We start from the raw sequence: 23,643 nt of genomic DNA on the forward strand, positions 1-23,643 counted from the left end.
GAACGGGTGCCCATCTGTTCCCTTTGTTGTTCCTTTGACTCTGAAGAGTTGAACCACATCCCCGACTTGAGACTTGTCGTTCTTTAAGTATTTGAGGATGTGTAACAGGTTCCTTATCTGGTTCTTATCATTAAGTTTGTTAGATCATCAAAACATAACAGGGATACATATAACCGATCACTTAGTTTGGATTTATTAAATTCGTATCTTCTGAAATAATTTACCTGCAGGTGTGTTCATAATCAGCTGGCCATATTCTTTCTTGGCCATCGTTTAAGCAATTCTTTAAGAGAAAATTAAAAACGACAACATGCATGATTAACACAAACCGTGGGGCAAAGAACAACTTTTCAGTAAAATAATTCCAAATATAACACAAGTTTTGAACAAAAGTTACCTACAAAAAGAAAAGAAAGAATGAAGTACAGGCGTAATTATCTTATTTGCAGAAGTGTAGAAACAGGACATAAAGGTTTTTGACACTTAAATGTTATCATCTCGACTTTCCCCGGTCCCCGCGCACAGAAAAACTTAGTGTACCGGGCTGCCAATGTTATATCTCGACGAAAACTCATAGGGTGGCCAGCATCGTTGTCATTTTCATGTCTTTGCTACTTGAGTTGCTGTTAATTGTTGTTATCATTAGTAATTAACTAACTAATTAATTTATGGGAGGAATCATTAGACAAGATGGATGTGCTAAACTTCTGCTGCTAGACGACTTTAGAGAGAACAATGAATGAATACTTCCAGCTTTGTAAACGAATATATGGTAATCTAAGGCTGGCAGAGGCTAATAAAGGTGCAAACTACACTTTCTTTTTTGATAATCATGATTAGGGGTGTACAAACCGAATCGGAAAAACGCACCAAACCGAAAAGTCAAATCAAACCGATTAAAAAATTCGACTAGGTTTGGTGTGATTTGGTTTGGTATTGAGTTAAAAAACCTGAAGCAAACCTAGATATAGAATTTTTATATAGAATTTTCTTTAAAAAAATGTCTAGAAATTTCTGAGATTCTCTTACGGGATATAATATTTAATAAAATATGAAGTGCTTCATATTTATTAACCTTAAATAATGGATTGTATGATCACTTTCTTATCAAGTGTTATAAAAATGTGTCAATTTCTTTGTTCTTCACTTCTTCCATATTCATATGTCAAGATCTATTAAATTCTTATATCTTTTTCTAATTTGAAGTGATTATTATTATCTAGGTATCATATTGATTTTTATGTTCAATTACTAAATTCGATTAACCTTGAAAGTGTACATCAACAAAAAATTATTGTCGGACGACTAAAAAGCTAACTATCATGTGTTAATAAGTAGATTCTCCCATAAGAATATTTAATAAATAATGCGTATCAATTTTTAAATTTTTACTAAACATATATTTACTTATAAAAAATTTAACAAAGTAAGATTGAAACAATATTTAAATAACAAAAAACCCAAAAAACCCGCCAAAACCGAACCAATCCAAATCGATATAGTTGGTTTGGTTTAGTTTTGATAAAAAACGAACCAACCCGGTCCATGTACACCCCTAACCATGATATTCGGGCAAGCTTGCACGTACCTCGACTAATTCAACAAGGTACCGGCTACCTCTCACTAACACATGTATCAGGTAACTCTATCCAACAACTCAGATATCAGGTAACTCTATCCACCAAAGGCTTGGACATGTCCGGGGTAATCACCCAATATTTTTGCCTCACGCTAGGAAGCAGACTGCACTTCTTGATCACCACCTTTTGCTCACAGGAGTAAATTCAGCTAGGAAAAAGAAATAGTTGATGTTCAAGTTCAAGCATCAAGCTGAAATATTAGTCCATTATAAACAAGCTCTGCCATAGCACGTACATTAACATTCATCAGTGAGAAGAGTCGAATAAAACCTCACTGTGCTAAACATAAAATGATACCACTTCATTAAGCCATTACAAGCGTACATATATAGTGCAAAATGACTAATGAATGCGCGTACTTTGCAAGGTCGGATGCCCTTTAGCTGGATCCACTGCTGGCCTAAAATATCTTATCTTAGATGGTATAGACTAAAAAATGCAAGATCCCCCTCAAAACTTGAAATCTTTCTTCTTCGACTTGCCCTCTTTCTCCTGCATCTTGCGCTTCTTCTTCCTCTCATTCTGCAGCAGTTTGACCATGTCAGAACTAGTATGCATTAAAAATACCAATGACAAGAAGCATAGGCCGACTGAGAAAGACTATATGAAAGAGACAAGATGAAATAATCACACACCTCTGCTACCATGTCACTGAAGTCCTCTCTCTGACTACGCAACTTCTCCTCTTCTCTAGCTTCTTCGTATCTATAGAAAGGCAGACAAAGTTTTCAGTACATTCTGAAAAAAATCATATGGAATCCACTTAAACAGTATTAATAATGTTGCTACTCACTTGGCTGGCAGGACATTGTCCATCAGTTCCAACTCTTCAGGTGCCAAAGTAACATCAACTCTATCTGATTTCTGACCTTTAAGCAGATCGACCTGCTTTCAAGCAAAATTTTAATCAAAGTGTCCCCACAAAAATAAAGAAAATAAAATAATAGGGACCAAACAGAAACAATCATGAAATACCAAATCTGACATTGGGCAAAGAAATAACAAGATATCTTGTGGTGGCATATCATGGTCTTCAGTTCATGCATTTCCACTTAGCTACCAAATACTTTTCAAAAAAAAAAATCCACCATTTTATATTCTATCAATGATAATACATTCTTTCCATCTTTCACAAACAAGTCACTAAGCCTCAAACAAGCAGAACAAGATCAATCAGATGCAAAATATAATTATAGAAGCCAAATGAAACCGCAAGTGGAATCCACTGATCATAGCATCAAGTTCACAAACAACAAACTACTGTCACATACTCGGGGAAAATATGGTCCAAACGACAGGATGAGAGCAATCCATTCTTGTGAACATGAAATCTAATAATACCACTTCATTACCAGGGTTCAAATAACCCCATAAATAGGATGAGGACACTTCACTCCTGTGAGAATTTTCACATGAAGGATAACAACAGAACAATCATAATGCACTGCTTTCTGCTTTCAACAGTTCATAAAGTCAATGTTCAACGAGACAACGACCACATGAAATTTGCATGTAAATGCAGCATACAAGGAGAGAGGACAAAAACATTCAATTACCCTTTTGGCAGCAGTCTTGTCTTGAGTGCCAGTGTTAATCACATACCTGTACAGCCAAAGGAAAATCAGTCACACAGTGGAGAAAAGGGAGAGGTGCCAGATACAACTCTCTGCAGAAGCTTAAACAAGTACTTACGTATGAGTTGTTCCAAGAAGAGTTCCTGGAGCTACCTTTTCTTCTTTCTCTTCAAGCACCTTCAAAAACAAGTATATGTAAGTGAGTTTCTTGACAAAGAGATAACATTTGTCTATTAGAATGCAAAAAACAGTATCCACATATAGTGCTCTCACCTGGTAGAGAGGCTTCTCAGGCTCCTTCCTCTGCTGCTTCCGAAGGTCAATAACATCGGGAGTCTCAACTCCAGTTGGAGTACTACATGAACAAGCAAAGACATTGAAATGTGATACCTCAAATGTAATTAAAAAAACTTAGGGTCTGTTTGGAAAGCCACCAGGTAATTGGAATTAGTGTAATTACCACAGCCTAGTAATTACACAGTTGTATAATTACGACGACCTGTTTGTTTGTCATAGTGTAATTACAAGTTTACTGTTTGGTTGCACAAGTGTAATTACTCGATTAGATTAAATTTTAAATGAAGTAATTATCAAAACTTAAAAGTTAATATAATAAATGTATGCCTATAAATTTTTGTACGTATAAATGATATTATATTTACTCCGTATTTAAGATGTATAGTTTTTCGTGAATATACATTAATTAGTAATCATATATTTATAACTAATATTGTAAAAATAATTTATATATATATTCCAAATTAATAATATTTAGTTTAGATACTTACAAAAACTAAAAACATACGTTTTGTAAAAACATCATAGAATTCATGTTTGGTAAAATAAATTAATATGTATAAATATAATGTCATAACATAATTCAAATGTTTGACAAAACTAATCTATCAATTCTAACTAAAAAATGAACAACATGCAATGTGAGCCAATACTACTAGAACAAGTAAATTGGGACCATGAATATAACACAATTTCAAAATCCAAAAAAAAAAAAAGTTTAGCATATGTCAAACTCCAACATAATAATAGTAAATTCCACTACAACTTAAGATTAGGAAACATAATAAGTTTATAATCACATTCAACAACGAAATTTCACTTTAATTGCATCACTCATTATATGCCAAGTTTGTTAATGACTCGTTATTTCTAATATTATGAGGTGTAATTTCAAAAATAGAATAACAAAATAAATAAAAAATAAAATATAAGCAATTACATGGAATCACAAGTAAAAGTAGAGAAATAAACGATAAATAATGAATAAAGAAAAATATTTTTAAAAATTTCAAAAGAAATTAAAAAGTAAAATAAAATTAAAAAAAATTAAAAAATAGAAATAAAAAGTTATAAAGAAAATAAATTAAAATAAAAACAAAAAGGAAAGAAACTACAAGGTAATTACGAGGTAATTACCACCAATTCTCACCTCCCCTGAGAATTGGAGTGTGTAATTACACCCCTCCAACCAATTACACCAATTCCATGCTGACCAAGTAATTACTTGGCCAAACAAACATGTCAAACTGTGTAATTACACCCAATTACACCCAAATCCAATTCCTAGGTGGCTTTCCAAACAGGCTCTTAAAGACTGCTTTCACAGTGCATGTACAGATTAGAAAGGAGAATAGAAAATTAAGGGAACAGTGACAGTTTGAGCTAATACAAGTTTTCTATAGATTTTGTATGATTAAAAAAAGGTTTGGATCAAGTACTACCTCGAAAGGCTGTCCACAGACTGAATACCATCTTCCAGTTCCTCTTCCTCCATCTCCTCTTCCACTTCCTCTTCCTCCTCTTCTTCCTCTTCCTCCAAGTCACCCCAATGCTTAGTCTTATCAACAGGTTCATCCTAAGCATGACCATAAATGGCACGACAAACGTAATTAGAGACCACATCAATATCAAGCACTCCTACATGCGATGTTTCTTAGCTACTTCAAAATTATTCATGGTTACCCCAACACCTCTGGTAAGTTTCACAAACTTTAAATTGGTGCATTTCCAAAAATACATAATTATTTATAGGTAATGATTTGCATTTTAGTTGGTCTGGAACTACATTGAAGCAAAATGTTACGCCAGGAACTTACTTCCAGAAAGAAATAACTCCAGCAAAGATAATACAAGTAGGCATACCTCATAGTTGGGCTGGTCTTGTTGCAGCACACCAAAGACATCTCCATATAAAGGGCGCCCATACTATGTCAAACAAATAAGGGAAAAAATGTCAAGAACAATAAACAATTACAGCAAAAGACACCATCTTTCACAATATGATACGGAGGATATAAAATGTTCCAATAAACTGAAAGGTTTTGGAACTTACCTCATCAACAGGCGGTTTACCCCAACCTCCAGGGTGATAGCCAAACTTGGCTCCTGGTGGAATAGGAGCATTGAGTCCAAGAATCTTCAATTGAGGATAAGAGGGTGGAGGACCATATCTCTGCAACAGCAAATTGTGAGTTGAAGAAAAGTGTTAGCAAAGCGAACTAGCAAGAAGACAATAGACTTAAGGGGAACAAAAATGATCACCCCCAATAAAACAGCGATTCAATTTATGCTAACTTACCTGCATATTGATCAGCCAAGGAGGAGGAGTGCCTTCAGGCATACCAAGAGCCTCTTTCAGTTCTTGAGACAAAGTCCCAGGTTTCATCTCCCTCAACTTCACCTGCATATAGAAATCAAGATATGATGCAGATGTCGGAAAAAAATCTAACACATTATAGCCCAATGAATCAAGCATCAAACATGGTCATATAAGAGTACATCAACAAAAACTGTGGCATTACTATTCTCAGGAATTTGATGAAATACCAGAAGGCAGAGAATGATCAAAGCTGTAAGCAAGCAAGACATGAAAGAGGCATAAGTCGATTCAACAATGTGAAAGAGAAATTATGTACCTCAAACTCCTTTCCTTCATAATATAGATCCCCAAGGCTAGTCAACTTTGGTTTAGTCTGATACTTAAAAAAGGCATCATGGAGAACCTACATAACATGATCTGGAGACTCAGCAGAATAGTACAGCAATTAACAATTTAACCAGAAGTTTCCATGCACTTGACACGGCATGAATTATTTGTCAGGTTCAGTAATCATCAAGGAATTAAAGAAAATTGGGAAACCTGATAATCAATATCCATCTTTCCCATTTTTGGCTGCATTCGTTCCCGCTGCTTTTGTTTAAGCTTCTTACTGTCTTCCTTTTCAATGTAAGCCTACACAAAGAGAACAAACAAGATTATCAAACAAGGTCAAGCATAAACAATGAACAATACATACTAGCAGAAAATAATCATTTACTGCATCTTCTCAAACAAAAATATTTTTAAACACGATGTGTCGTTCCAGGTAAATACTTTTCATATCTGTTTACTAACATAATTGGAGCCTATCTTTTTCAAATTAAAAGAATTGGGTTTCTAGGGCCATACCAAGAGCAGTCAATATAAGAAAGTATATCATCAAGAAATTTGTAGACAGCATCTTCTTTTTGTTGAATTATGCTTTATCTTTACACTATTTCAACAACAAATACGTTGATGGATTTTATATAGCTACTGAGTCATTGACATTATTCATTCATTATCACACGTCTTGATGTGATGCTGAAATGAAGGCCATCATTTCTTGATGCCAGTAGTTTTTAAAAGTTCAGAAAATTAATACCGACCCTCAGAATTTTCTACCTTGGGTATTAACATCTAAAATAAGTTTAATTTATACAACATATTCCTATTTCACGAGGCCACCTGAGCAAGGAATATATAAGTAATGGCGCAAATTTCACCGTACTTGTCTAATTTTCTCAATTCCTGTTGCAGCTATAAAGTCAGGCAGTTGAAACGGCTGTTTCTCGATACCACGTTTCCCCTGAAAACCAAATTCAAGGCTTGATGAGATAAAAATGTAATACAAGAAAGAGAAGTTAATAATAGCGTATCCAAAGGACTAGTGAATGGCTTAGATGACCACACTGGCTGATAATAGCAATAGATTTAGGCATTTAGCCACTTCAAGCCGTGAAAAATGCAAAGACAGCTAAAATAATTTGATTTCTGCAGTGAGGGAACATTTAGTTACTCGAACTTGAAGGTACTTAATGCAGCTATACTTTTCGAAACACTTTGTTGAAAAGTGAAAGAAATATCTTTTGACCAACCCACACCAATAAACAGAGAAACCCTACAACCCCAACCCACAAAATATACACAAAGATAGAATCATGAAGATTCCATTTGTCAAAGACCTACATGTTGAGGCTCCACCAGTGTCAAGGCCGCTCTCCTGCAAGAACCACATATATACATATAAGACAAACTTCATTGATTTTATCCGTCACCCCCTTCCCAAACCAAACCCTCTTATTTAACCAAGTTCTATCCTTATTTATTGTTACATGAGTGGAAGAGGTACAAAATATCTGCACTATCATTGGGAACCTAAATAATTTTTTTGGTAACCTAAATATATGAATTAGCAGTGATGACTGACCTGCAAAAATTTTCGTTTTTGACTCCAGTGTCGTGGAACAGGAACAGTATTTCGGTAAGATTTCAGATATACCAATAGCTTAGGGTCTGCTGCAGTAGCGTCCCATACCTAAACGACATATAACACATCAATAAGTAAAATAATCATCAGTTAGAACTGGAATTTACATACAGAAATGGATGGCAGTAGTCAGATGAAGACGAGCAAGACGCCAAATACACGAGAAATCAATGTTTAACTATCCAAGAGTGCAAAAGAACCTGCATCAGATCATGCAAAGACTGATTCCAGTCTGAGGAGAAGGAAAAGATGATGAAGATGATTATGATGACGATGATGGCAACTCCATTAAAAAACAACAGACTTATTATCATAACAAGATTTCATCTACTTTACGTGAACTTTTAATTGTAACTATGTATGGAAAAGGTATGGGTATGAGATTCATGCCCAGATCTGGTCAACTTTTGGTAGGATTCAGGGACTCGTGTGGGCAATTGCTCAGTATACTGTAGGAGGATAATAGAAAGGAGTAAGATGCCGGATGTACGAGAAACCAATGTTACACTGTCAAGAGTGGGAAAGAACCTGCATTACTCATGCAAAGGCTGGTTCCATGAAGATGGTTATGACATTAAACAAGAGCAGACTTAGTATCATAAGAAGATCTCATTCCATGTTATGCTGACCCTTCAATCGGGACTATTTATGGAAAAGGTCTTGGTATGAGGTTCATGCCCAGATCTGTTCAACTTTTAGGTAGGATTCTTCGACTCTTCGGACTAGGGGTCAGTTAATAGGAGGATAATGGAAAGAAATAAGATTTTCTTTTGGCCTGCCCAAGACAAATTTACGAAGAGGATAATATCAACTACCTTATGGGTGAGCATTTCAACTTGTTTCATAGCAATAATATCTATAAAGTTTCACGTTTGCGAAATGTTCTAAAGCATAGAAATTGAAGCACGGCCAAAGACAAAGCAGATATTAGAAAAGGCACGACAAGGAACTCCAAGGGACTTGGCGGCGCCAGCATAACTCTGAAAGGATAAGAACAAGAAACCCTCAATGATGGACTGCCCACCAGAGGTACAACCTCTTTTTAGGCAGAGAAATTTGCAGGGAAACCAAACTGCATAGGATAAATGATCATAATGTATTGTTGGCGTGTATCAGAACAAAATAATAATAATGTTCGACTATCCATACCTCAACAACATCAGGCCGCGTGCTGACTTGTTTCAGTTCTGCAATCTTCATCCTACGTTGAAGCTGAAATAGAGAAACAATTCAGTCTTTTTTTTTATCAGGGAGAAATAATTCAGTCTTAAATCTACTCGAGGTAAGCAAATAGAAGTAACTAACAAAATCAGCAAACAGAAGCTGAGATGGACCTTTTTCTTTTTGTTAGAAATACCCTTCTCCTTCGGCTGAGCGTCCTGCTCTTCCTCTGAATCTGAATAAGGGTTTTTCTTTAAGGCTGCATCAGCAGCACTCTCGTCCATCTTATCGTTCTCCTGATATTCCAAGAAAAAGTTATGCAAATGGTAAAAAATGAGAACTGATGTCAGGAATAAATTTCAACACCTTGAACGATAAAGAAGATCGAAGGCAAAACATAGTTCAGTTGAAACTAGTTCACACAGCATCATATACCAACAATGAAGCACTTTATACCTCAGAACCAGTAGCATCGACGAAACAGAATTTCTCAAAGACCTTCCTGAATTCCTCATCCAACTCGCCATCTAACTCTGCCTTCTCTGGGACATATTCCACTTCAACTTGCTCCAAAGACTGAAGAATCAGAACGAAGCAAGGTAAAGATCAATAGCTAAACACCATAAAATGCATAACAATGTCACAAAAAACATCACAACAAAAATAAAAGTATAGTTTAGAGAAAGTGCTCATTTCATTATACAATAAAGGCTCTGGGAAAGAATCCAACATATAACAAACAGTCTCTGGAAAAGGATGAGGCATGTCAAAATAGAAGCTCATGCACATCACTATTTCAATTGCAAAAACAAGTTACTGTTTGGAAAGAGATGAGTCATGTCAAAATAGAAGCTCATGCACATCATCATTTCAATTGAAAAAACAAATTAACTTTATCCAAGCTATGATATTTATGACCTTAGAAAGACAAATAGATGAACATTGTTTCTTCATTACTAGCTGGACCTTGGATATTCAAAAAAAATCAACTTGTATACACGTTATACCATGCCCAAAAAAAATCAACAAACACAACATTTACGCTATAGTATGACAAGATATAGCAAAAATCAAAGGTACTAGACAGTACCAAACTATCCTGCAGCTTCTAAATAAAGAAAACCATATCCATTAGCAAGGTATATATCAGGCGTATATAGTCACTTTTTATTGTCTCGTCTGTTGAGCCGAGGGTCTCCCGGAAATAGCCTCTCTACCCCTCCGGGTAGGGGTAAAGTCTGCGTACACTCTACCCTCCCCAGACCCCACTAGTGGGATTCTAATGGGTTGTTGTTGTATGACATCATCATTTCAGACACGGTAATAATTATGTCAAATGGCTCCAGTTAACCCTACGAAAATGTACACGCACAGAGATCATTGATGCAAAGAAATTAATAGGATCTTCCAGATAAAACCCTCACATGACATAATTATGAAACACGAGAATTGTCAGAAAATACAAACTCAACATCCACCAGTCCGTAAGAAGCCCACTAGATCAAAACAATTTCAAAGAAGAGCAAGTAGTCATTTTCTGGAGAAAATTCCTTACAGATAGTCAAAAGAGAGAACATTTGCATAAATCACATTTCCCATAATTAACATATGCAACCATATAGTAGTCCCCAACGAAATGGCTGAGCGGTTGATGCTTAGGAGTAAGACTTAGAGAACTCATTTAGTTCGAAACTTTGAATGTGAGCCCATCTGTTGTAACCCTGATAAGCAGGCTTACCAAGCTGTTCTCAAGCTGGCACATTAGATAGCCACCTATATCGCATATAGATTCAAGTTATATACATTGCCAGCATAAACTTTACCTTATCAAAAAGAATGTAAGATGTTGTTACACTGTCAGTATATTTTTGACATGTTATAGAGGATTGCTTCCCATTCTTTTTATGTTACCAAATATTTGTATGAAGAAATGGCTGCAGTTGCCTTTTAAATAATATGATGGTGTAAATCTTATTACACTATCAACGCGTAGAACTTACCTTTTAAATAACCAGACAGTGTAAATCGTTTTTACACTGTCAATGCATAGAACTTAGATTGATTGCTTACTCAGAAAAAAGTGAAGTCCCATAGCTATAAGGCTCAAGAGATAAAGAAAACGGTGGATACTTTTCCGGGTATAAGATGACAACCCTAATGAATTGATTATGAAGGTAGCTCTTAGCTACATAGAGCTCAAATTCCTTAATTGTTATTGCCTAGGCTTCGATGATCAATCCGTGCCACATTTAGGTTTTGATCTTCGGCCATCCCGGTTCTCAGGACCCAACACTATATTATTCTTACATATTTCCTTTAAAATAAAAAGATGCAAAAGGTGTTGATATGTCCAATCCACATAGAAATCTTACCCTCTTCCACTACGGCCATTGTCACTTTGGGATGGGAATGAAGCTCGAGGAGGCAGGGAAGAAAAGGTTATTCGCTATTGACTTACCCTCTATATTGGGCGGACTCTTCAAAATTCCTGTTGCACCCTTATCGACACGACATAGGTATATGGATGAGGATGTGGGATCCATAGCGGATTTAGTCAACTTACCTTGGATACTTTGATTCCATTCTATGACCGAGAAGTATAGATTGATTGGGCATTTGGTTTAATTCTTGGGTTTATGTCTTTTTTTTATAATTGTGGCATCCAGACCAGCTTACACGTATTGTGGCGTCCGGACCAGCTTACACGGACCTTGACTAATTCCACAAGATACCTGCTATCTCCTACCAGCAACAGGTACCATATAACTTTGTCTACCAATGCTTGAACAGATGAGAAGAAATCACCTAGGGTTTATATATATATATATATTATGCGCGATATCTTATGAATAAAATATTAGTGTTTATAGAGAATAAAGTTTTAATAATTTTAGTTCAATAACTTTAACTAACCGAAATATATACTTTATATGTCATAATATACATTAATTGGCCCTAGCACTCGTATCCGCACTCGAATTCATACCTCTAAATCCTAAAATTTATGTGACAAAGAATCCAACCTCTAAATCTGCACCCAGATCGAATACCTACACCCCGGTCTGAGCAACATAGCTTACCCTTATATCAAGCCTTGGTATGGCTCAATATGTACTTTTTCTAATGGATTTAAGTAACATACACGGATAAGTATAAAGATTTTTTTACGCTATCAGTAAATTTTAACCCGTGATAGCAGGTTACTTACCATTTTAATCAAATTATCAATTATCATTTACTCCCAATTTATGTGAGGGTATTTGACTTGGAAGGGAGTTTAAGAGACAAAACTTATGGTCTAAAATAAGCCATAAAACTTTTTGTGACAATAAATCATCTCATCATGGGTAAAATTGAAAGTTTACCGTTAAACTTTGACTAAATATAAATAAATATCATTCTTTTTTTGACGGACTAAAAAGAAAAAATAACAACAACCCAGTATAATTTCACTAGTAGAGTCTGGGGAGGGTAGTGTGTACGCAGACCTTAACCCTATCCTGGGGTAGAGAGGCTGTTTCCAAATGACCCTCGGCACCCTTCCCTCCAAAAACTCCCCACCTTACTCTTGGGGTGACTCGAACTCACAACCTCTTGGTCGGAAGTGGAGGCTGCTTACTATCAGAGCAACCCACCTTGTCAAGATAAATCGAGAGAGAATGGGTACTGTTCATTAAGAGATTTAGCTGTAAATACCTAATCAAGTCACCTGCTTATGTACATATTTATTACACCGCAATGCATAAAACGTAAACTCTTTTCTAATGCATTCTAAAATTAAGAACAAGGAAAAATTGAAAGGCATGCATACTCTTACTATTTTCATGTTCATCATTCCCAATTTAAAAAACCCTAATTCATCGGCAAATCAAAATAAATGCTTAAATAATTGGTAAAAAGTATATCTCCACCATAACAATTACTCATCAATTACACTTTAAGATAATCTGGAAATAATACCTTCTGAAAATCGGAGTTCTCATCAGCAACGCCATTAGCGTCAGCGGCGGCAGAGGCGGCGGCGGTGTCACTGTCTTCTCCGTGAGACGATACCTTATTATTTTTCTTCTGCTTTCGCCGCCTACGGCGGCGCTCGTTCTCCTTTGATTTCCTCGAGACGTCGTTAGGGTTAGTTTTCGTATCGCCGTTGGAATGGCCGACGATGTTTGCTACCCCGTTTGCTACCTCAACCGTCATACTCCAGCTGTTTTGGACGAGAAGTGAAAGAGGGAAAATAGTGGAGGGACTAAAACAACCGAATCTCGGAATAAGAAGAACTAAATAGAAAATATCAGAAAGGTGGATACCCACACTAAATTATTCCGGGATTATAATCCCAAAATTAATTTAGGATAAAATAATACTAAGTTTATAATATGTTTGGTTGATAGTATAAATCTATCTGTCAATTAAATATAGTATAAATTTAGTACCACATTTTATCTCACCTTATCTCGCGTACCAAATGACCTTAAGGATGTGTTTCATGCGATTGGAATGATTTTTAAGGAAAAATATTTTTCTTTGAATGTTTTAATGAAAAATATTTTTTTGTATTTGATTGGTGAGTGGAAAATATTTTTAAAAGAATATTTAAACTAAAGATTAATAATAATTGTATACGGTCGAAATAGATTTCGGTCTCCGTACGTTTGATCGAGTTCGAATGGTAAGCGATAGAAGTGAGAGCTCGAGACGAGTTCCGAGGATAGTACAAACAAGCCTCGAGCTCCAAGACCGATCGAGGAATCGACTCGTTATTATTATCAAGCCCATGACCAAATCGAACCGCAAGGCAACATGAAGGTTGTTGGAGATGCACAAACAGATTGACACTCACCCCGAATATCGAACTCGAACCAAGGCCGAGGGCTCGACCCAATACCGAGCTCGAGCCAGTATCGAGTTCGCAGACAGGAGCCGTTGCAACAACACTTCATCATGGGTTCTCCACTATATATTTTTTATTATAAATAAAGTAAGATCCTTCTATTATAAATAGGGGAATCCTTGTAAGCACAAAGGGGATTCACACATTGTAAGAAAAGACTACTTCTATTTATTGAAGAATAAATCTCTTGAGCTTGTTTTACTCAGCATACTCACTCTTCTTGTTCAATAATTTATATCCTGTTTCTATAGCCAAGAATCTAAACATTTCCGCTTCTATGTACAATTTATATCAAGCTATATCACATATCCTTAGAACTACTTATAAATTCAACTATATCCGATTTTTCGAGTAAAAAGTTTGGCGCACACCGTGGGGCTAAGGATAATAGTGGTTGTTTGATACAAATTCGGATTACGCAACAATTTACAACTCTGAATCAGCAATGGCAAACCCTCGATTCATGGCATTACCTATCGACCACGAAGCCGGCCTTCAGGATGAAACCAACAACTTGATACCTGGGGCCGGAAGGCCACTTAACGATGTCACTGAAGCTCGAGTCGAAGTACCTGAAATCCGAGTCGAAGTACCGCTAGATGTCAATTCAAAGTGGCTCTTGAGGCGATCCAACGTTCCGAACCGAAAAAAAATATTTAGGGCGGTACTCGAACTGTAGCTCGAGACGCCCATAACGTGGAGGAGATCGGAGTCAGCTTACGGATGATCTTCGAGATGTTACAAGCCCAGAAAATAGCGATAGCTCAGTTGCAGAGCCAAACTCAGGTACAAAGCAGGCCGGAGTCCGATCCGCTTCGAGAAATCACCCAAAGAACGGAGCAAGCCATAGTGAAGTCAAACGAGCAAGAATCGGGGACTACTCCCGAAATTACTAAATTGCTCGAGGAACTCACAAAACGAGTCGAAGCTAACGATAAAAAAATAGAAACATATAATTCCAGGGTCGATCAGATCCCGAGAGCTCCACCAATGATAAAAGGGCTTGATTCGATGAAATTCATCCAAAAGCCTTTTCCCTCAAGTACAGCCCCAAAACCAATCCCCAAAAAATTTTGTATGCCCGAAATTTTTAAATATAATGGTACGACCGATCCCAACGAACATGTCACGTCTTACATGTGTGCCATCAAGGGTAACGATTTGGAAGACGACGAGATCGAATCCGTGTTATTGAAAAACTTCGGAGAGACTCTCTCGAAGGGAGCGATGATTTGGTATCATAATTTGCCACCAAATTCCATCGATTCTTTTGCCATGTTAGCGGATTCATTTGTAAAGGAAGATGATGGTGCCATAAAGGTTGCAACAAGGAAATCAGACATCTTCAAAGTAAAGCAAAGGGGTAATGAAATGCTGAGGGAGTTCGTGTCCCGATTTCAAATGGAACGCATGAAATTGCCATTGGTCTTAGACGACTGGGCCATCCAAGCTTTCACCCAAGGGTTGAACGAGCAAAGTTCAATAGCATCACGTCGGCTGAAGTAAAATTTGATCGAGTATCCAGCAATAACTTGGGCGGATGTACATAACCCATATCAGTCAAAAATCAGGGTCGAAGACGACCAGTTGGAAGCTCCTTCCGGATCCATACATCAGAATAGGACATCTATTAAAAACCATCGGGATATCGACAGAGAGCGAGGGTCGAACAGAGACCGATATCAACCGTACGTCGCAGATCGAATGAATAACGGCTCAGCGCGCAATTTCGCTCGGAACAATCGAAGGAGTGATCGAGGACAAAATTCTCGGGGGCTTATGAGCAAGAGTGGCTTCGATAAATATGGCAATCCTATAGAGGCACCTCGGCTATCGAAGTACAATTTCAGAGTCGACGCATCGGGCATTGTATCGGCGATCGGAAGAATCAAAGATACTAGGTGGCCCAGACCCATGCAAACTGACCCTTCCCAAGGGAACCCGAATTTGATGTGCAAGTATCATGGTACGCATGGCCACAGGACCGAGGATTGCAGACAATTAAGAGAAGAGGTAGCCCGTCTATTCGATGAGGGCCACCTTCGAGAGTTCCTCAGTGATCGAGCCAAGCATCACTTCAGAGAAAGGGACGCCAGCAAAAAGGATAAACAAGAAGAACCTCTGCATATCATTCATATGATCATCGGTGGGGTCGATACTCGACAAGGACCCGTGCTCAAGTACGGCAAGATACCGGCCATACGGGAAAAACGAACTCGAGGTTATGTACCCGATGGCACTTTGTCATTCGGAATTGAAGAATCCGAGAGCATATCTCAACCTCACAATGACGCTCTGGTAATTTCTATCCTATTAAATAAAACTCAAGTTAAGCGTGTTTTAGTGGATCCAGGTAGCTCTGCGAATATCATCCGATCTTGGGTAGTAGAGCACCTCGGTTTGCAGCATCAAGTCATGCCCGCAGCTCGGGTCTTGAACGGTTTCAATATGGCCAATGAAACAACTAAATGGGAGATTACTCTACCAGTGAATGTAGCTGGAACCATCCAAAATACCAAATTCCACGTGATCGAAGGGGATATGAGGTGCAATGCCCTACTCGGAAAGCCTTGGATCCACAATATGAAGGCAGTGCCTTCGACCCTCCACCAAGTAATGAAATTCCCTACGTCGGACGATGTGAAAATAGTATACGGGGAGAAATATGTTGCGAAGGAAATATTTGCGGTCGATAAGGTAACACCGATACCAACGCTATCGGCCTCAGAAAGATCGAGCACTAAAGATAGATGAGAAACCAAATAGCAATCACAACCACCAGTCTCGACCGAACCGGTGGAAAAGGAAATAGAGGGATGACGAGGAAAAGTTTCTGACACCTCGAGCTTTTATCATCCCCGACGACTCCGAAGCCAACAAATCTACGATCGAAGAACTGAAGCAGGTTATATTAATCGAATATCTACCCGAGAGAAAGGTATACCTGGGAACGGGATTGACCCCCGAACTTAGGAAAAAACTTATTCAATTTCTTATCGATAACATAGACTATTTTGCTTGGTCCCATTTAGACATGGCAGGGATCCCACCGTCGATAACAACGCACCAGCTGAGCTTGGACCCTAGGTTCAAATCGGTGAAGCAAAAAAAGAAGACCTCAATCCGAGGTAAAACACACATTTGTAAAGGATGAGGTAACTAAACTTCTCAAAATAGGGTCAATTCGGGAAGTAAAATATCCCGAGTGGTTAGCCAACGTAGTTGTAGTCCCTAAGAAGGGGAACAAACTTAGAATGTATGTAGATTATAAAGATCTAAACAAAGCATGCCCCAAAGATTCTATTCCAATGCCAAGCATCGATCGCATGATCGATGCCACAGCCAGTCACGAGATCCTTACTTTTCTCGACGCCTACTCCGGGTACAATCAAATTCGAATGAACCCGGAGGACCAGGAAAAGACTTCATTTATCACCAAGTACGGAACCTATTGCTATAATGTAATGCCATTCGGGCTAAAACACACAGGAGCTACTTACCAACGCCTAGCGAATAAAATGTTCGAAGAACAAATAGGTAAGTCAATGGAAGTTTACATTGATGACATGCTAGTTAAGTCCCTACGCGCAGAGGACCATTTGACTCATTTGCAGGAAACGTTCAAGATCTTAAGGAAATACAACATTAAGCTCAACCCCGAGAAATGTGCTTTCGGGGTTGGATCGGGCAAGTTCCTTGGTTTCATGGTATCGAATCGGGGAATTGAGATCAACCCTGACAAAATTAAGGCCATCGAAGACATCACCGTAGTGGATAACGTGAAAGCAGTGCAAAGGCTTATTGGGTGGATAGCTTCCTTAGGCCGATTCATTTCACGGTCATTAGATCGAAGCCACAAATTCTTCTCTCTACTCAAAAGGAAGAACGATTTTGCCTGGACCCCGGAATGCCAACATGCACTAAAACAATTGAAGCGGTACCTATCGAGCCCACCAATACTTCACACTCCGAGGACAGATGAGAAGTTGTACTTATACTTGGCGGTATCGGAAATCGCGCTAAGTGGCATCCTAATTCGAGAAGATCAAGGTACACAGTTTCCTGTTTATTATATAAGTCAGACCTTAGGGGAAGCAGAGACTAGATATCCTCACTTAGAGAAATTAGCACTTGCACTAATAAGCGCCTCTAGAAAGCTAAGACCATACTTTCAATGTCACCCCATATGCATTTTAACCACTTACCCACTTCGCAATATTTTGCACAAACCCGAACTATCGGGTCGATTGGCCAAATGGGCCATCGAACTCAGTGGGTACGATATCGAATATCAACCTCGTACGACCATCAAGTCCCAAATTTTAGCGGACTTCGTGGCCGATTTCACGCCAACCCTCGTACCCGAAGTTGAAAAGGAACTCTTGTTAAAATCGGGTACGTCGTAGGGGGTTTGGACCCTCTACACAGATGGTGCTTCAAATGTGAAGGGGTCCGAGCTTGGCATCGTACTGAAACCTCCCACAAGTGGCATTATTAGACAATTCATCAAAACCACTAGGTTAACTAACAATGAGGCCGAGTATGAGGCCATGATTGCAGGTCTCGAGCTAGCTAAAAGCTTGGGAGCAGAAGTCATTGAAGCCAAATGTGACTCTTTACTAGTGGTGAACCAAGTAAACAAAACTTTCGAGGTTCGAGAAGATAGGATACAAAGGTATTTGGACAAATTACAGGTAACTCTACACCGTTTCAAAGAATGAACCCTACAACATGTACCTCGAGAACAAAACTGTGAGGCCGACGCACTCGCAAATTTGGGGTCGTCGGTCGAGGAAGATAAGATCAACTCGGGGACTGTCGTTCAACTCTCGAGATCTGTAGTCGAGGATGGACATGCCGAAATAAATTCCACGAGCCTAACCTGGGATTGGAGGAATAAGTATATTGAATATTTAAAGAACAGAAAACTCCCATCGAACCATAAAGAATCGAGGGTTCTACGAACCAAGGCTGCTCGATTCACGCTGGTTAAAAATGGAACATTATACATAAGGACATTCGACGGACCACTGGCAGTATGTTTGGGACCATGAGACACCGATTATGTTTTACGAGAGGTCCATGAAGGCACTTGTGGAAACCACTCCGGCGCCGGACCATTAATTTGCAAAATCATCAGAGCAGGGTACTACTGGGATAGCATGGAGAAGGACACTAAGGAGTTCGTTCGAAAATGTGATAAATGTCAAAGGTTTGCACCGATGATCTATCAACCCGGAGAGCAGCTTCATTTGGTCATTTCTCCATGGCCATTCATGAAATGGGGAATGAATACCGTCGGCCCTCTACCATCGGCACCGGGTAAAGCTAAATTCATTTTGTTTATGACTGACTATTTCTCTAAATGGGTTGAAGCACAGGCGTTCGAAAAAAGTGAGAGAAAAAAAAGTTATAGATTTCATCTGGGACCACATTGTGTGTCGATTTGGGATACCAGCAGAAATAACATGTGACAATGGTAGACAGTTTATCGGCGGTAAAGTGATAAAATTCCTCGAAGACCATAAAATAAAAAGAATATTGTCTACACCATATCATCTTAGCGGGAACGGACAGACCGAATCAACGAACAATATTATCATCCAAAACATAAAGAAAAGATTGAACGAAGCCAAAGGAAAGTGGACAGAAATTTTGCCCGAAGTCCTTTGGGCATATCGGATAACATCTAAATCTAGTACATGAGCGACCCCATTTTTCTTAGTGTATGACTCCGAAGTTCTAATTCCGGTCGAAGTCGGGGAACCAAGCGCAAGGTTCTGACATACATCGGAAGAATCGAACTACGAGGCAATGAATACTAGCCTCGAATTATTAGATGAAAAATGAGAAGCGGCACTGGTTCGAATGGCTGCACAAAAACAACGAATTGAAAAGTACTACAACAGAAGAACTAACCTCCGCCATTTCAAGGTCGGGGACTTGGTCCTAAGGAAGGTCACCATCAACACTCGAGATCCTAATGAAGGGAAGCTCGGCCCAAATTGGGAAGGACCCTATCAAGTCCTCGATATAGTCGGGAAAAGGGTCTTATAAACTTGGAGCAATGGATGGAAAACCATTACCAAACAATTGGAACATATCGCTTCTCAAACGATATTACTGTTAAGGTATTATTTTCTCTTCTCCATCGTCTATATACGTATATTCGACACTAACTCATTGCAGGAATTCGACGAAAAACATCAAGACCTCTGGTTTCAAAGCACGCGTTGTACTCTTTTTTCCTTAAGTTCGGCTTTTATCCCAAATGTGTTTTTCCGGCAAGGTTTTTAACGAGACAACAACTATGTGCTTACCCGGGGACTAATCAATAGTATCCGAGGCTCCTTCATAATCAACCTCGAATACTGGGGGATACCAAGCAAATAAATCAAGTTCGGCACAAGAAAGTTGCTCCATATCAAATTCATGTCGAACGGGGTCTCGATAGAGAAAAGTGTAAGGGCCAAATAGTCAAAACGAACCATGCCCACATAGTTTTGCTCGAACTTTGGCACAAGATACAAACACATGTGTAATGACCTATAAAAGAGAACTTCTTTTTCAGACATCTCACACTTTGAAAAGATTTTCCTGCTTCATGATTCAAACAGGCTTAAAGGCCAACCACCATCAAAGGGATTTTTGATACACTCGATCATAAAGGCCTACGGGCTAAGTTATTCTAAGTTCTAGTTCAAAACAATCACTCACTCAATTATTAAATCCTAAGGGCTATCTTACTTCGAGTTCGAGCAATCACTCACTCGGTCATAAAAAGCCTACGGGCTAAGATATTTTGAGTTCGAGTTCGAAAACAATCACTCACTCGGTCATAAAAAGCCTAGGTGCTAAGATATTTTGAGTTCGAGTTCGAAAACAATCACTCACTCGGTCATAAAAAGCCTACGTGCTAAGATATTTTGAGTTCGAGTTCGAAAACAATCACTCACTCAACTATTAAAGCCTAAGGGCTATCTTACTTCGAGTTCGAGCAATCACTCACTCGGTCATAAAAAGCCTACGGGCTAAGATATTTTGAGTTAGAGTTCGAAAACAATCACTCACTCAATCATTAAAGCCTAAGGGCTATCTTACTTCGAGTTCGTGCAATCACTCACTCGATCATAAAGGCCTACGGGCTAAGATATTCTGAGTTCAAGTTCGAAACAATCACTCACTCAATTATTAAAGCTTAAGGGCTATCTTACTTCGAGTTCGAGCAATCACTCACTTGGTCATAAAAAGCCTACGGGGTAAGATATTTTTGAGTTCGAGTTCAAAAACAATCACTCACTCAATTATTAAAGCCTAAGGGCTATCTTACTTCGAGTTCGAACAATCACTCACTCGGTCATAAAAAGCCTACGGGCTAAGATATTTTGAGTTCGAGTTCGAAAACAATCACTCACTTGGTCGTAAAAAGCCTAGGGGCTAAGATATTTTGAGTTCGAGTTCGAAAACAATCACTTACTCAATTATTAAAACCTAAGGGCTATTTTACTTCGAGTCCGAGCAATCACTCACTCGATCATAAAAGTCTACGGGCTAATATACCTTGAGTTCGAGTTCGAAACAATCACTCACTCAATTATTAAAGCCTAAGGGCTATCTTACTTCGAGTTCGAAACGTTCACTCAACTACTGAGCCTGTGGGCTACTTTTATTTTTCGAGTTCGGGCAAGCGCCCACTCGACCACTAAGCATGTGGGCTACTTTTATTTCGAGCTCGAGCAAATACTCACTCGGCCATAAAGGCTACGAAGGCCGAATTCGATGAAATCACCTAAATCCTCATGAAAACATCCGCAAGGCATGAATGAAATCTTCACGAAGCAAGTCAATAAAAGAAAAAGATATTTGTATAGATATACAAAGATGGTTTACATAAATAAATGCAACATAGAATAAGCTAAGGGCTAAGATTCTGGGTTATCATCGAGAGCGGTCTCTTCTCTACCGGGCTCCACCCCATCTTCGGACCCGCTCTTGCTACCATCACATCATGATCATCATCGCCATCAGAAGTCAAGGCTTCAGCATCAGCTTCGAGTTCTTTAGCCCTTTTTATCTCTTCAGCAAGGTCGAAACCTAGAGCGTGTATCTCATCGAGGGTCTCCCTCCGAGACCGACGCTTAGCAAGTTCGGCAACCTAATGTGCTCAAGTGTCGGCAGTATCCGCTGCCTCTCTTGCCTCCATTTGAGCAGTCTCGGCATCGGCCTGATACACAGCAATGGACTTGTCCGCCATGATTTTTGACGACTCAACCTCCGCCTTGGCCTCAACAAGCCTTGTTTCAAGCTCCTCGATCCTCTTGGCTTGAGCCGAACATTTTTTCTTGACGCTTCGAAGCTGAACATCGGCCGATAATAATTTGGCCAAGATGGTTTCTTTTTTGCAGCCAGGCGGTCGATAGTCTCCTTCCACCGGTCACATTCGGCCTTGATTTGATCGACTTCTTTCCGAAGCAACTCGATCTTTTCAATCTTTTGCTGCAGCTGAGATAACGAAGGGTTGTCTTTCACAGTTGGGTCAAACCCATACTCTAACAGAACGAGGCTCACTTGCTTATCTAGTTCGGCCTCTTCTTCACGAGCCTTAACCAAATCTGCTTGGAGGTCCTTTGTAACCTCGTCCTTTTGGCTGCAAAGAAGCCACATAGCATCTCTCTCCCCCGAGACCTTCTGAAGCTCGACCTCACACTGACTGAGGTCGACTCAAAACCTGCTAATGGCCTGTACAGTAGGGAAAAAACACAAGTCAAGTTTAGAAAAGAACGAAAAAACCAAGCATAGTAAAATCATTACCCGAGAAATGAAACATTGGGCCTCTTCTAGGAGAAGAGAAGTGTCACTAATATTAGAGGCATCATCGACTCCAGTAAAGCAATCCCGAAAAGGGTCCCCTACACTAGAGCCTCCGCCCATATCGGGGGTCTTCAATTCTCGAGCTTCCTTTAACGCCTCCACAGAAAAGGTCGGAAGAGAAGGCAAATGACCTACTATCATAGTCCCAAGCGAATCGCTCGGGACGCTCTGATCGAGACTCGGGGTATCGGAACCGACCCCGAGCGGTATAGCCATCATCGACTCAGAAGATCTGGCGACCTCGATAGCTTTCGCAGATCGGATCACCAAAGCCGGAGAATCATCATCTTCTTCTTCTTCTTCTTCTTCTTCTTCTCTCAGTCGTTGGACCGAGTCCGTCGAAAGAGCGATTGCCTTCCTCCTCACCCTTCGAGTTTTGGGCTTGGGGTCCTCTGGCCGAGAGACATCTTTTCGCTTCTTATCTTTCCCCGGTTCTGGGACCAGGGACTTGGTTCCTTCCTCACCACTCGAAGGCCTCAAAATGGCATCTTTGGTTACACCTGCATGAAAGGAAATCGGTAACAAATGGAGCATAAAAAACATTTCGAAGAACATGAGAAGTGACCCTTACCATGATTCTTGGCCTCCCATCTACCTTTTGCCAAATCACACCAAACGCGTTCGGCATAAGAGGAAGTCGAGGCTAACTTCCGAACCCAATCCTCGAGGTCGGGTACCGCTTGTGGCATCCAAAGGGCAGCTGTATATCGGAGAAAGCTATCAGATAGAATAAGAGAAAGATACGAAAAGCAACGCCTTATGAAAACCACTTACGGTCAAAATTCCATTCCTCGGGGAACGACATCTTCTTTTCTGGAATGAGGTCACGGGTCCTCACCCGAATATAAATGGCCTATCCAACCCCGATCCTTGTCTTCATCGATGCTCGACATTAAAGCTTTCGATGCCCGACGATGAAG

At 39.2% G+C, this 23,643-nt stretch overlaps 1 protein-coding gene across 1 annotated transcript; it reads right to left on the reverse strand.

Moving 5' to 3' along the window:
* Positions 1–1,817: 1,817 nt before the first annotated feature.
* On the reverse strand, positions 1,818–13,221 carry LOC107785564 (uncharacterized). The gene is made up of 18 exons (XM_016606897.2): positions 12,922–13,221; positions 9,418–9,537; positions 9,135–9,257; positions 8,950–9,012; positions 7,741–7,848; positions 7,042–7,119; positions 6,372–6,464; positions 6,148–6,234; positions 5,811–5,912; positions 5,565–5,684; positions 5,375–5,437; positions 4,954–5,087; positions 3,488–3,569; positions 3,333–3,391; positions 3,197–3,242; positions 2,434–2,525; positions 2,276–2,345; positions 1,818–2,162 (listed from the first exon to the last, which is right to left on the reverse strand). The coding sequence occupies exons 1-18, from the start codon at positions 13,156–13,158 to the stop codon at positions 2,091–2,093; spliced, it is 1,749 nt and encodes a 582-aa protein (XP_016462383.1). The 5' UTR covers positions 13,159–13,221; the 3' UTR covers positions 1,818–2,090.
* Positions 13,222–23,643: the final 10,422 nt, after the last annotated feature.

Source organism: Nicotiana tabacum, chromosome 14 (assembly GCF_000715075.1).
Source record: "Nicotiana tabacum cultivar K326 chromosome 14, ASM71507v2, whole genome shotgun sequence".
Classification (NCBI taxonomy): Eukaryota; Viridiplantae; Streptophyta; class Magnoliopsida; order Solanales; family Solanaceae; genus Nicotiana; species Nicotiana tabacum.

Coding starts and splice junctions, on each gene's coding strand:
- LOC107785564 (XM_016606897.2), bottom strand. CDS start 13,158: ATGACGGTTGAGGTAGCAAACGGGGTAGCAAACATCGTCGGCCATTCC. Junction 3,392..3,487: donor CTGAGAAGCCTCTCTACCAG/GTGAGAGCACTA, acceptor TTGTTTTTGAAG/GTGCTTGAAGAGAAAGAAGA. Junction 3,243..3,332: donor CTTCTTGGAACAACTCATAC/GTAAGTACTTGT, acceptor TTGGCTGTACAG/GTATGTGATTAACACTGGCA.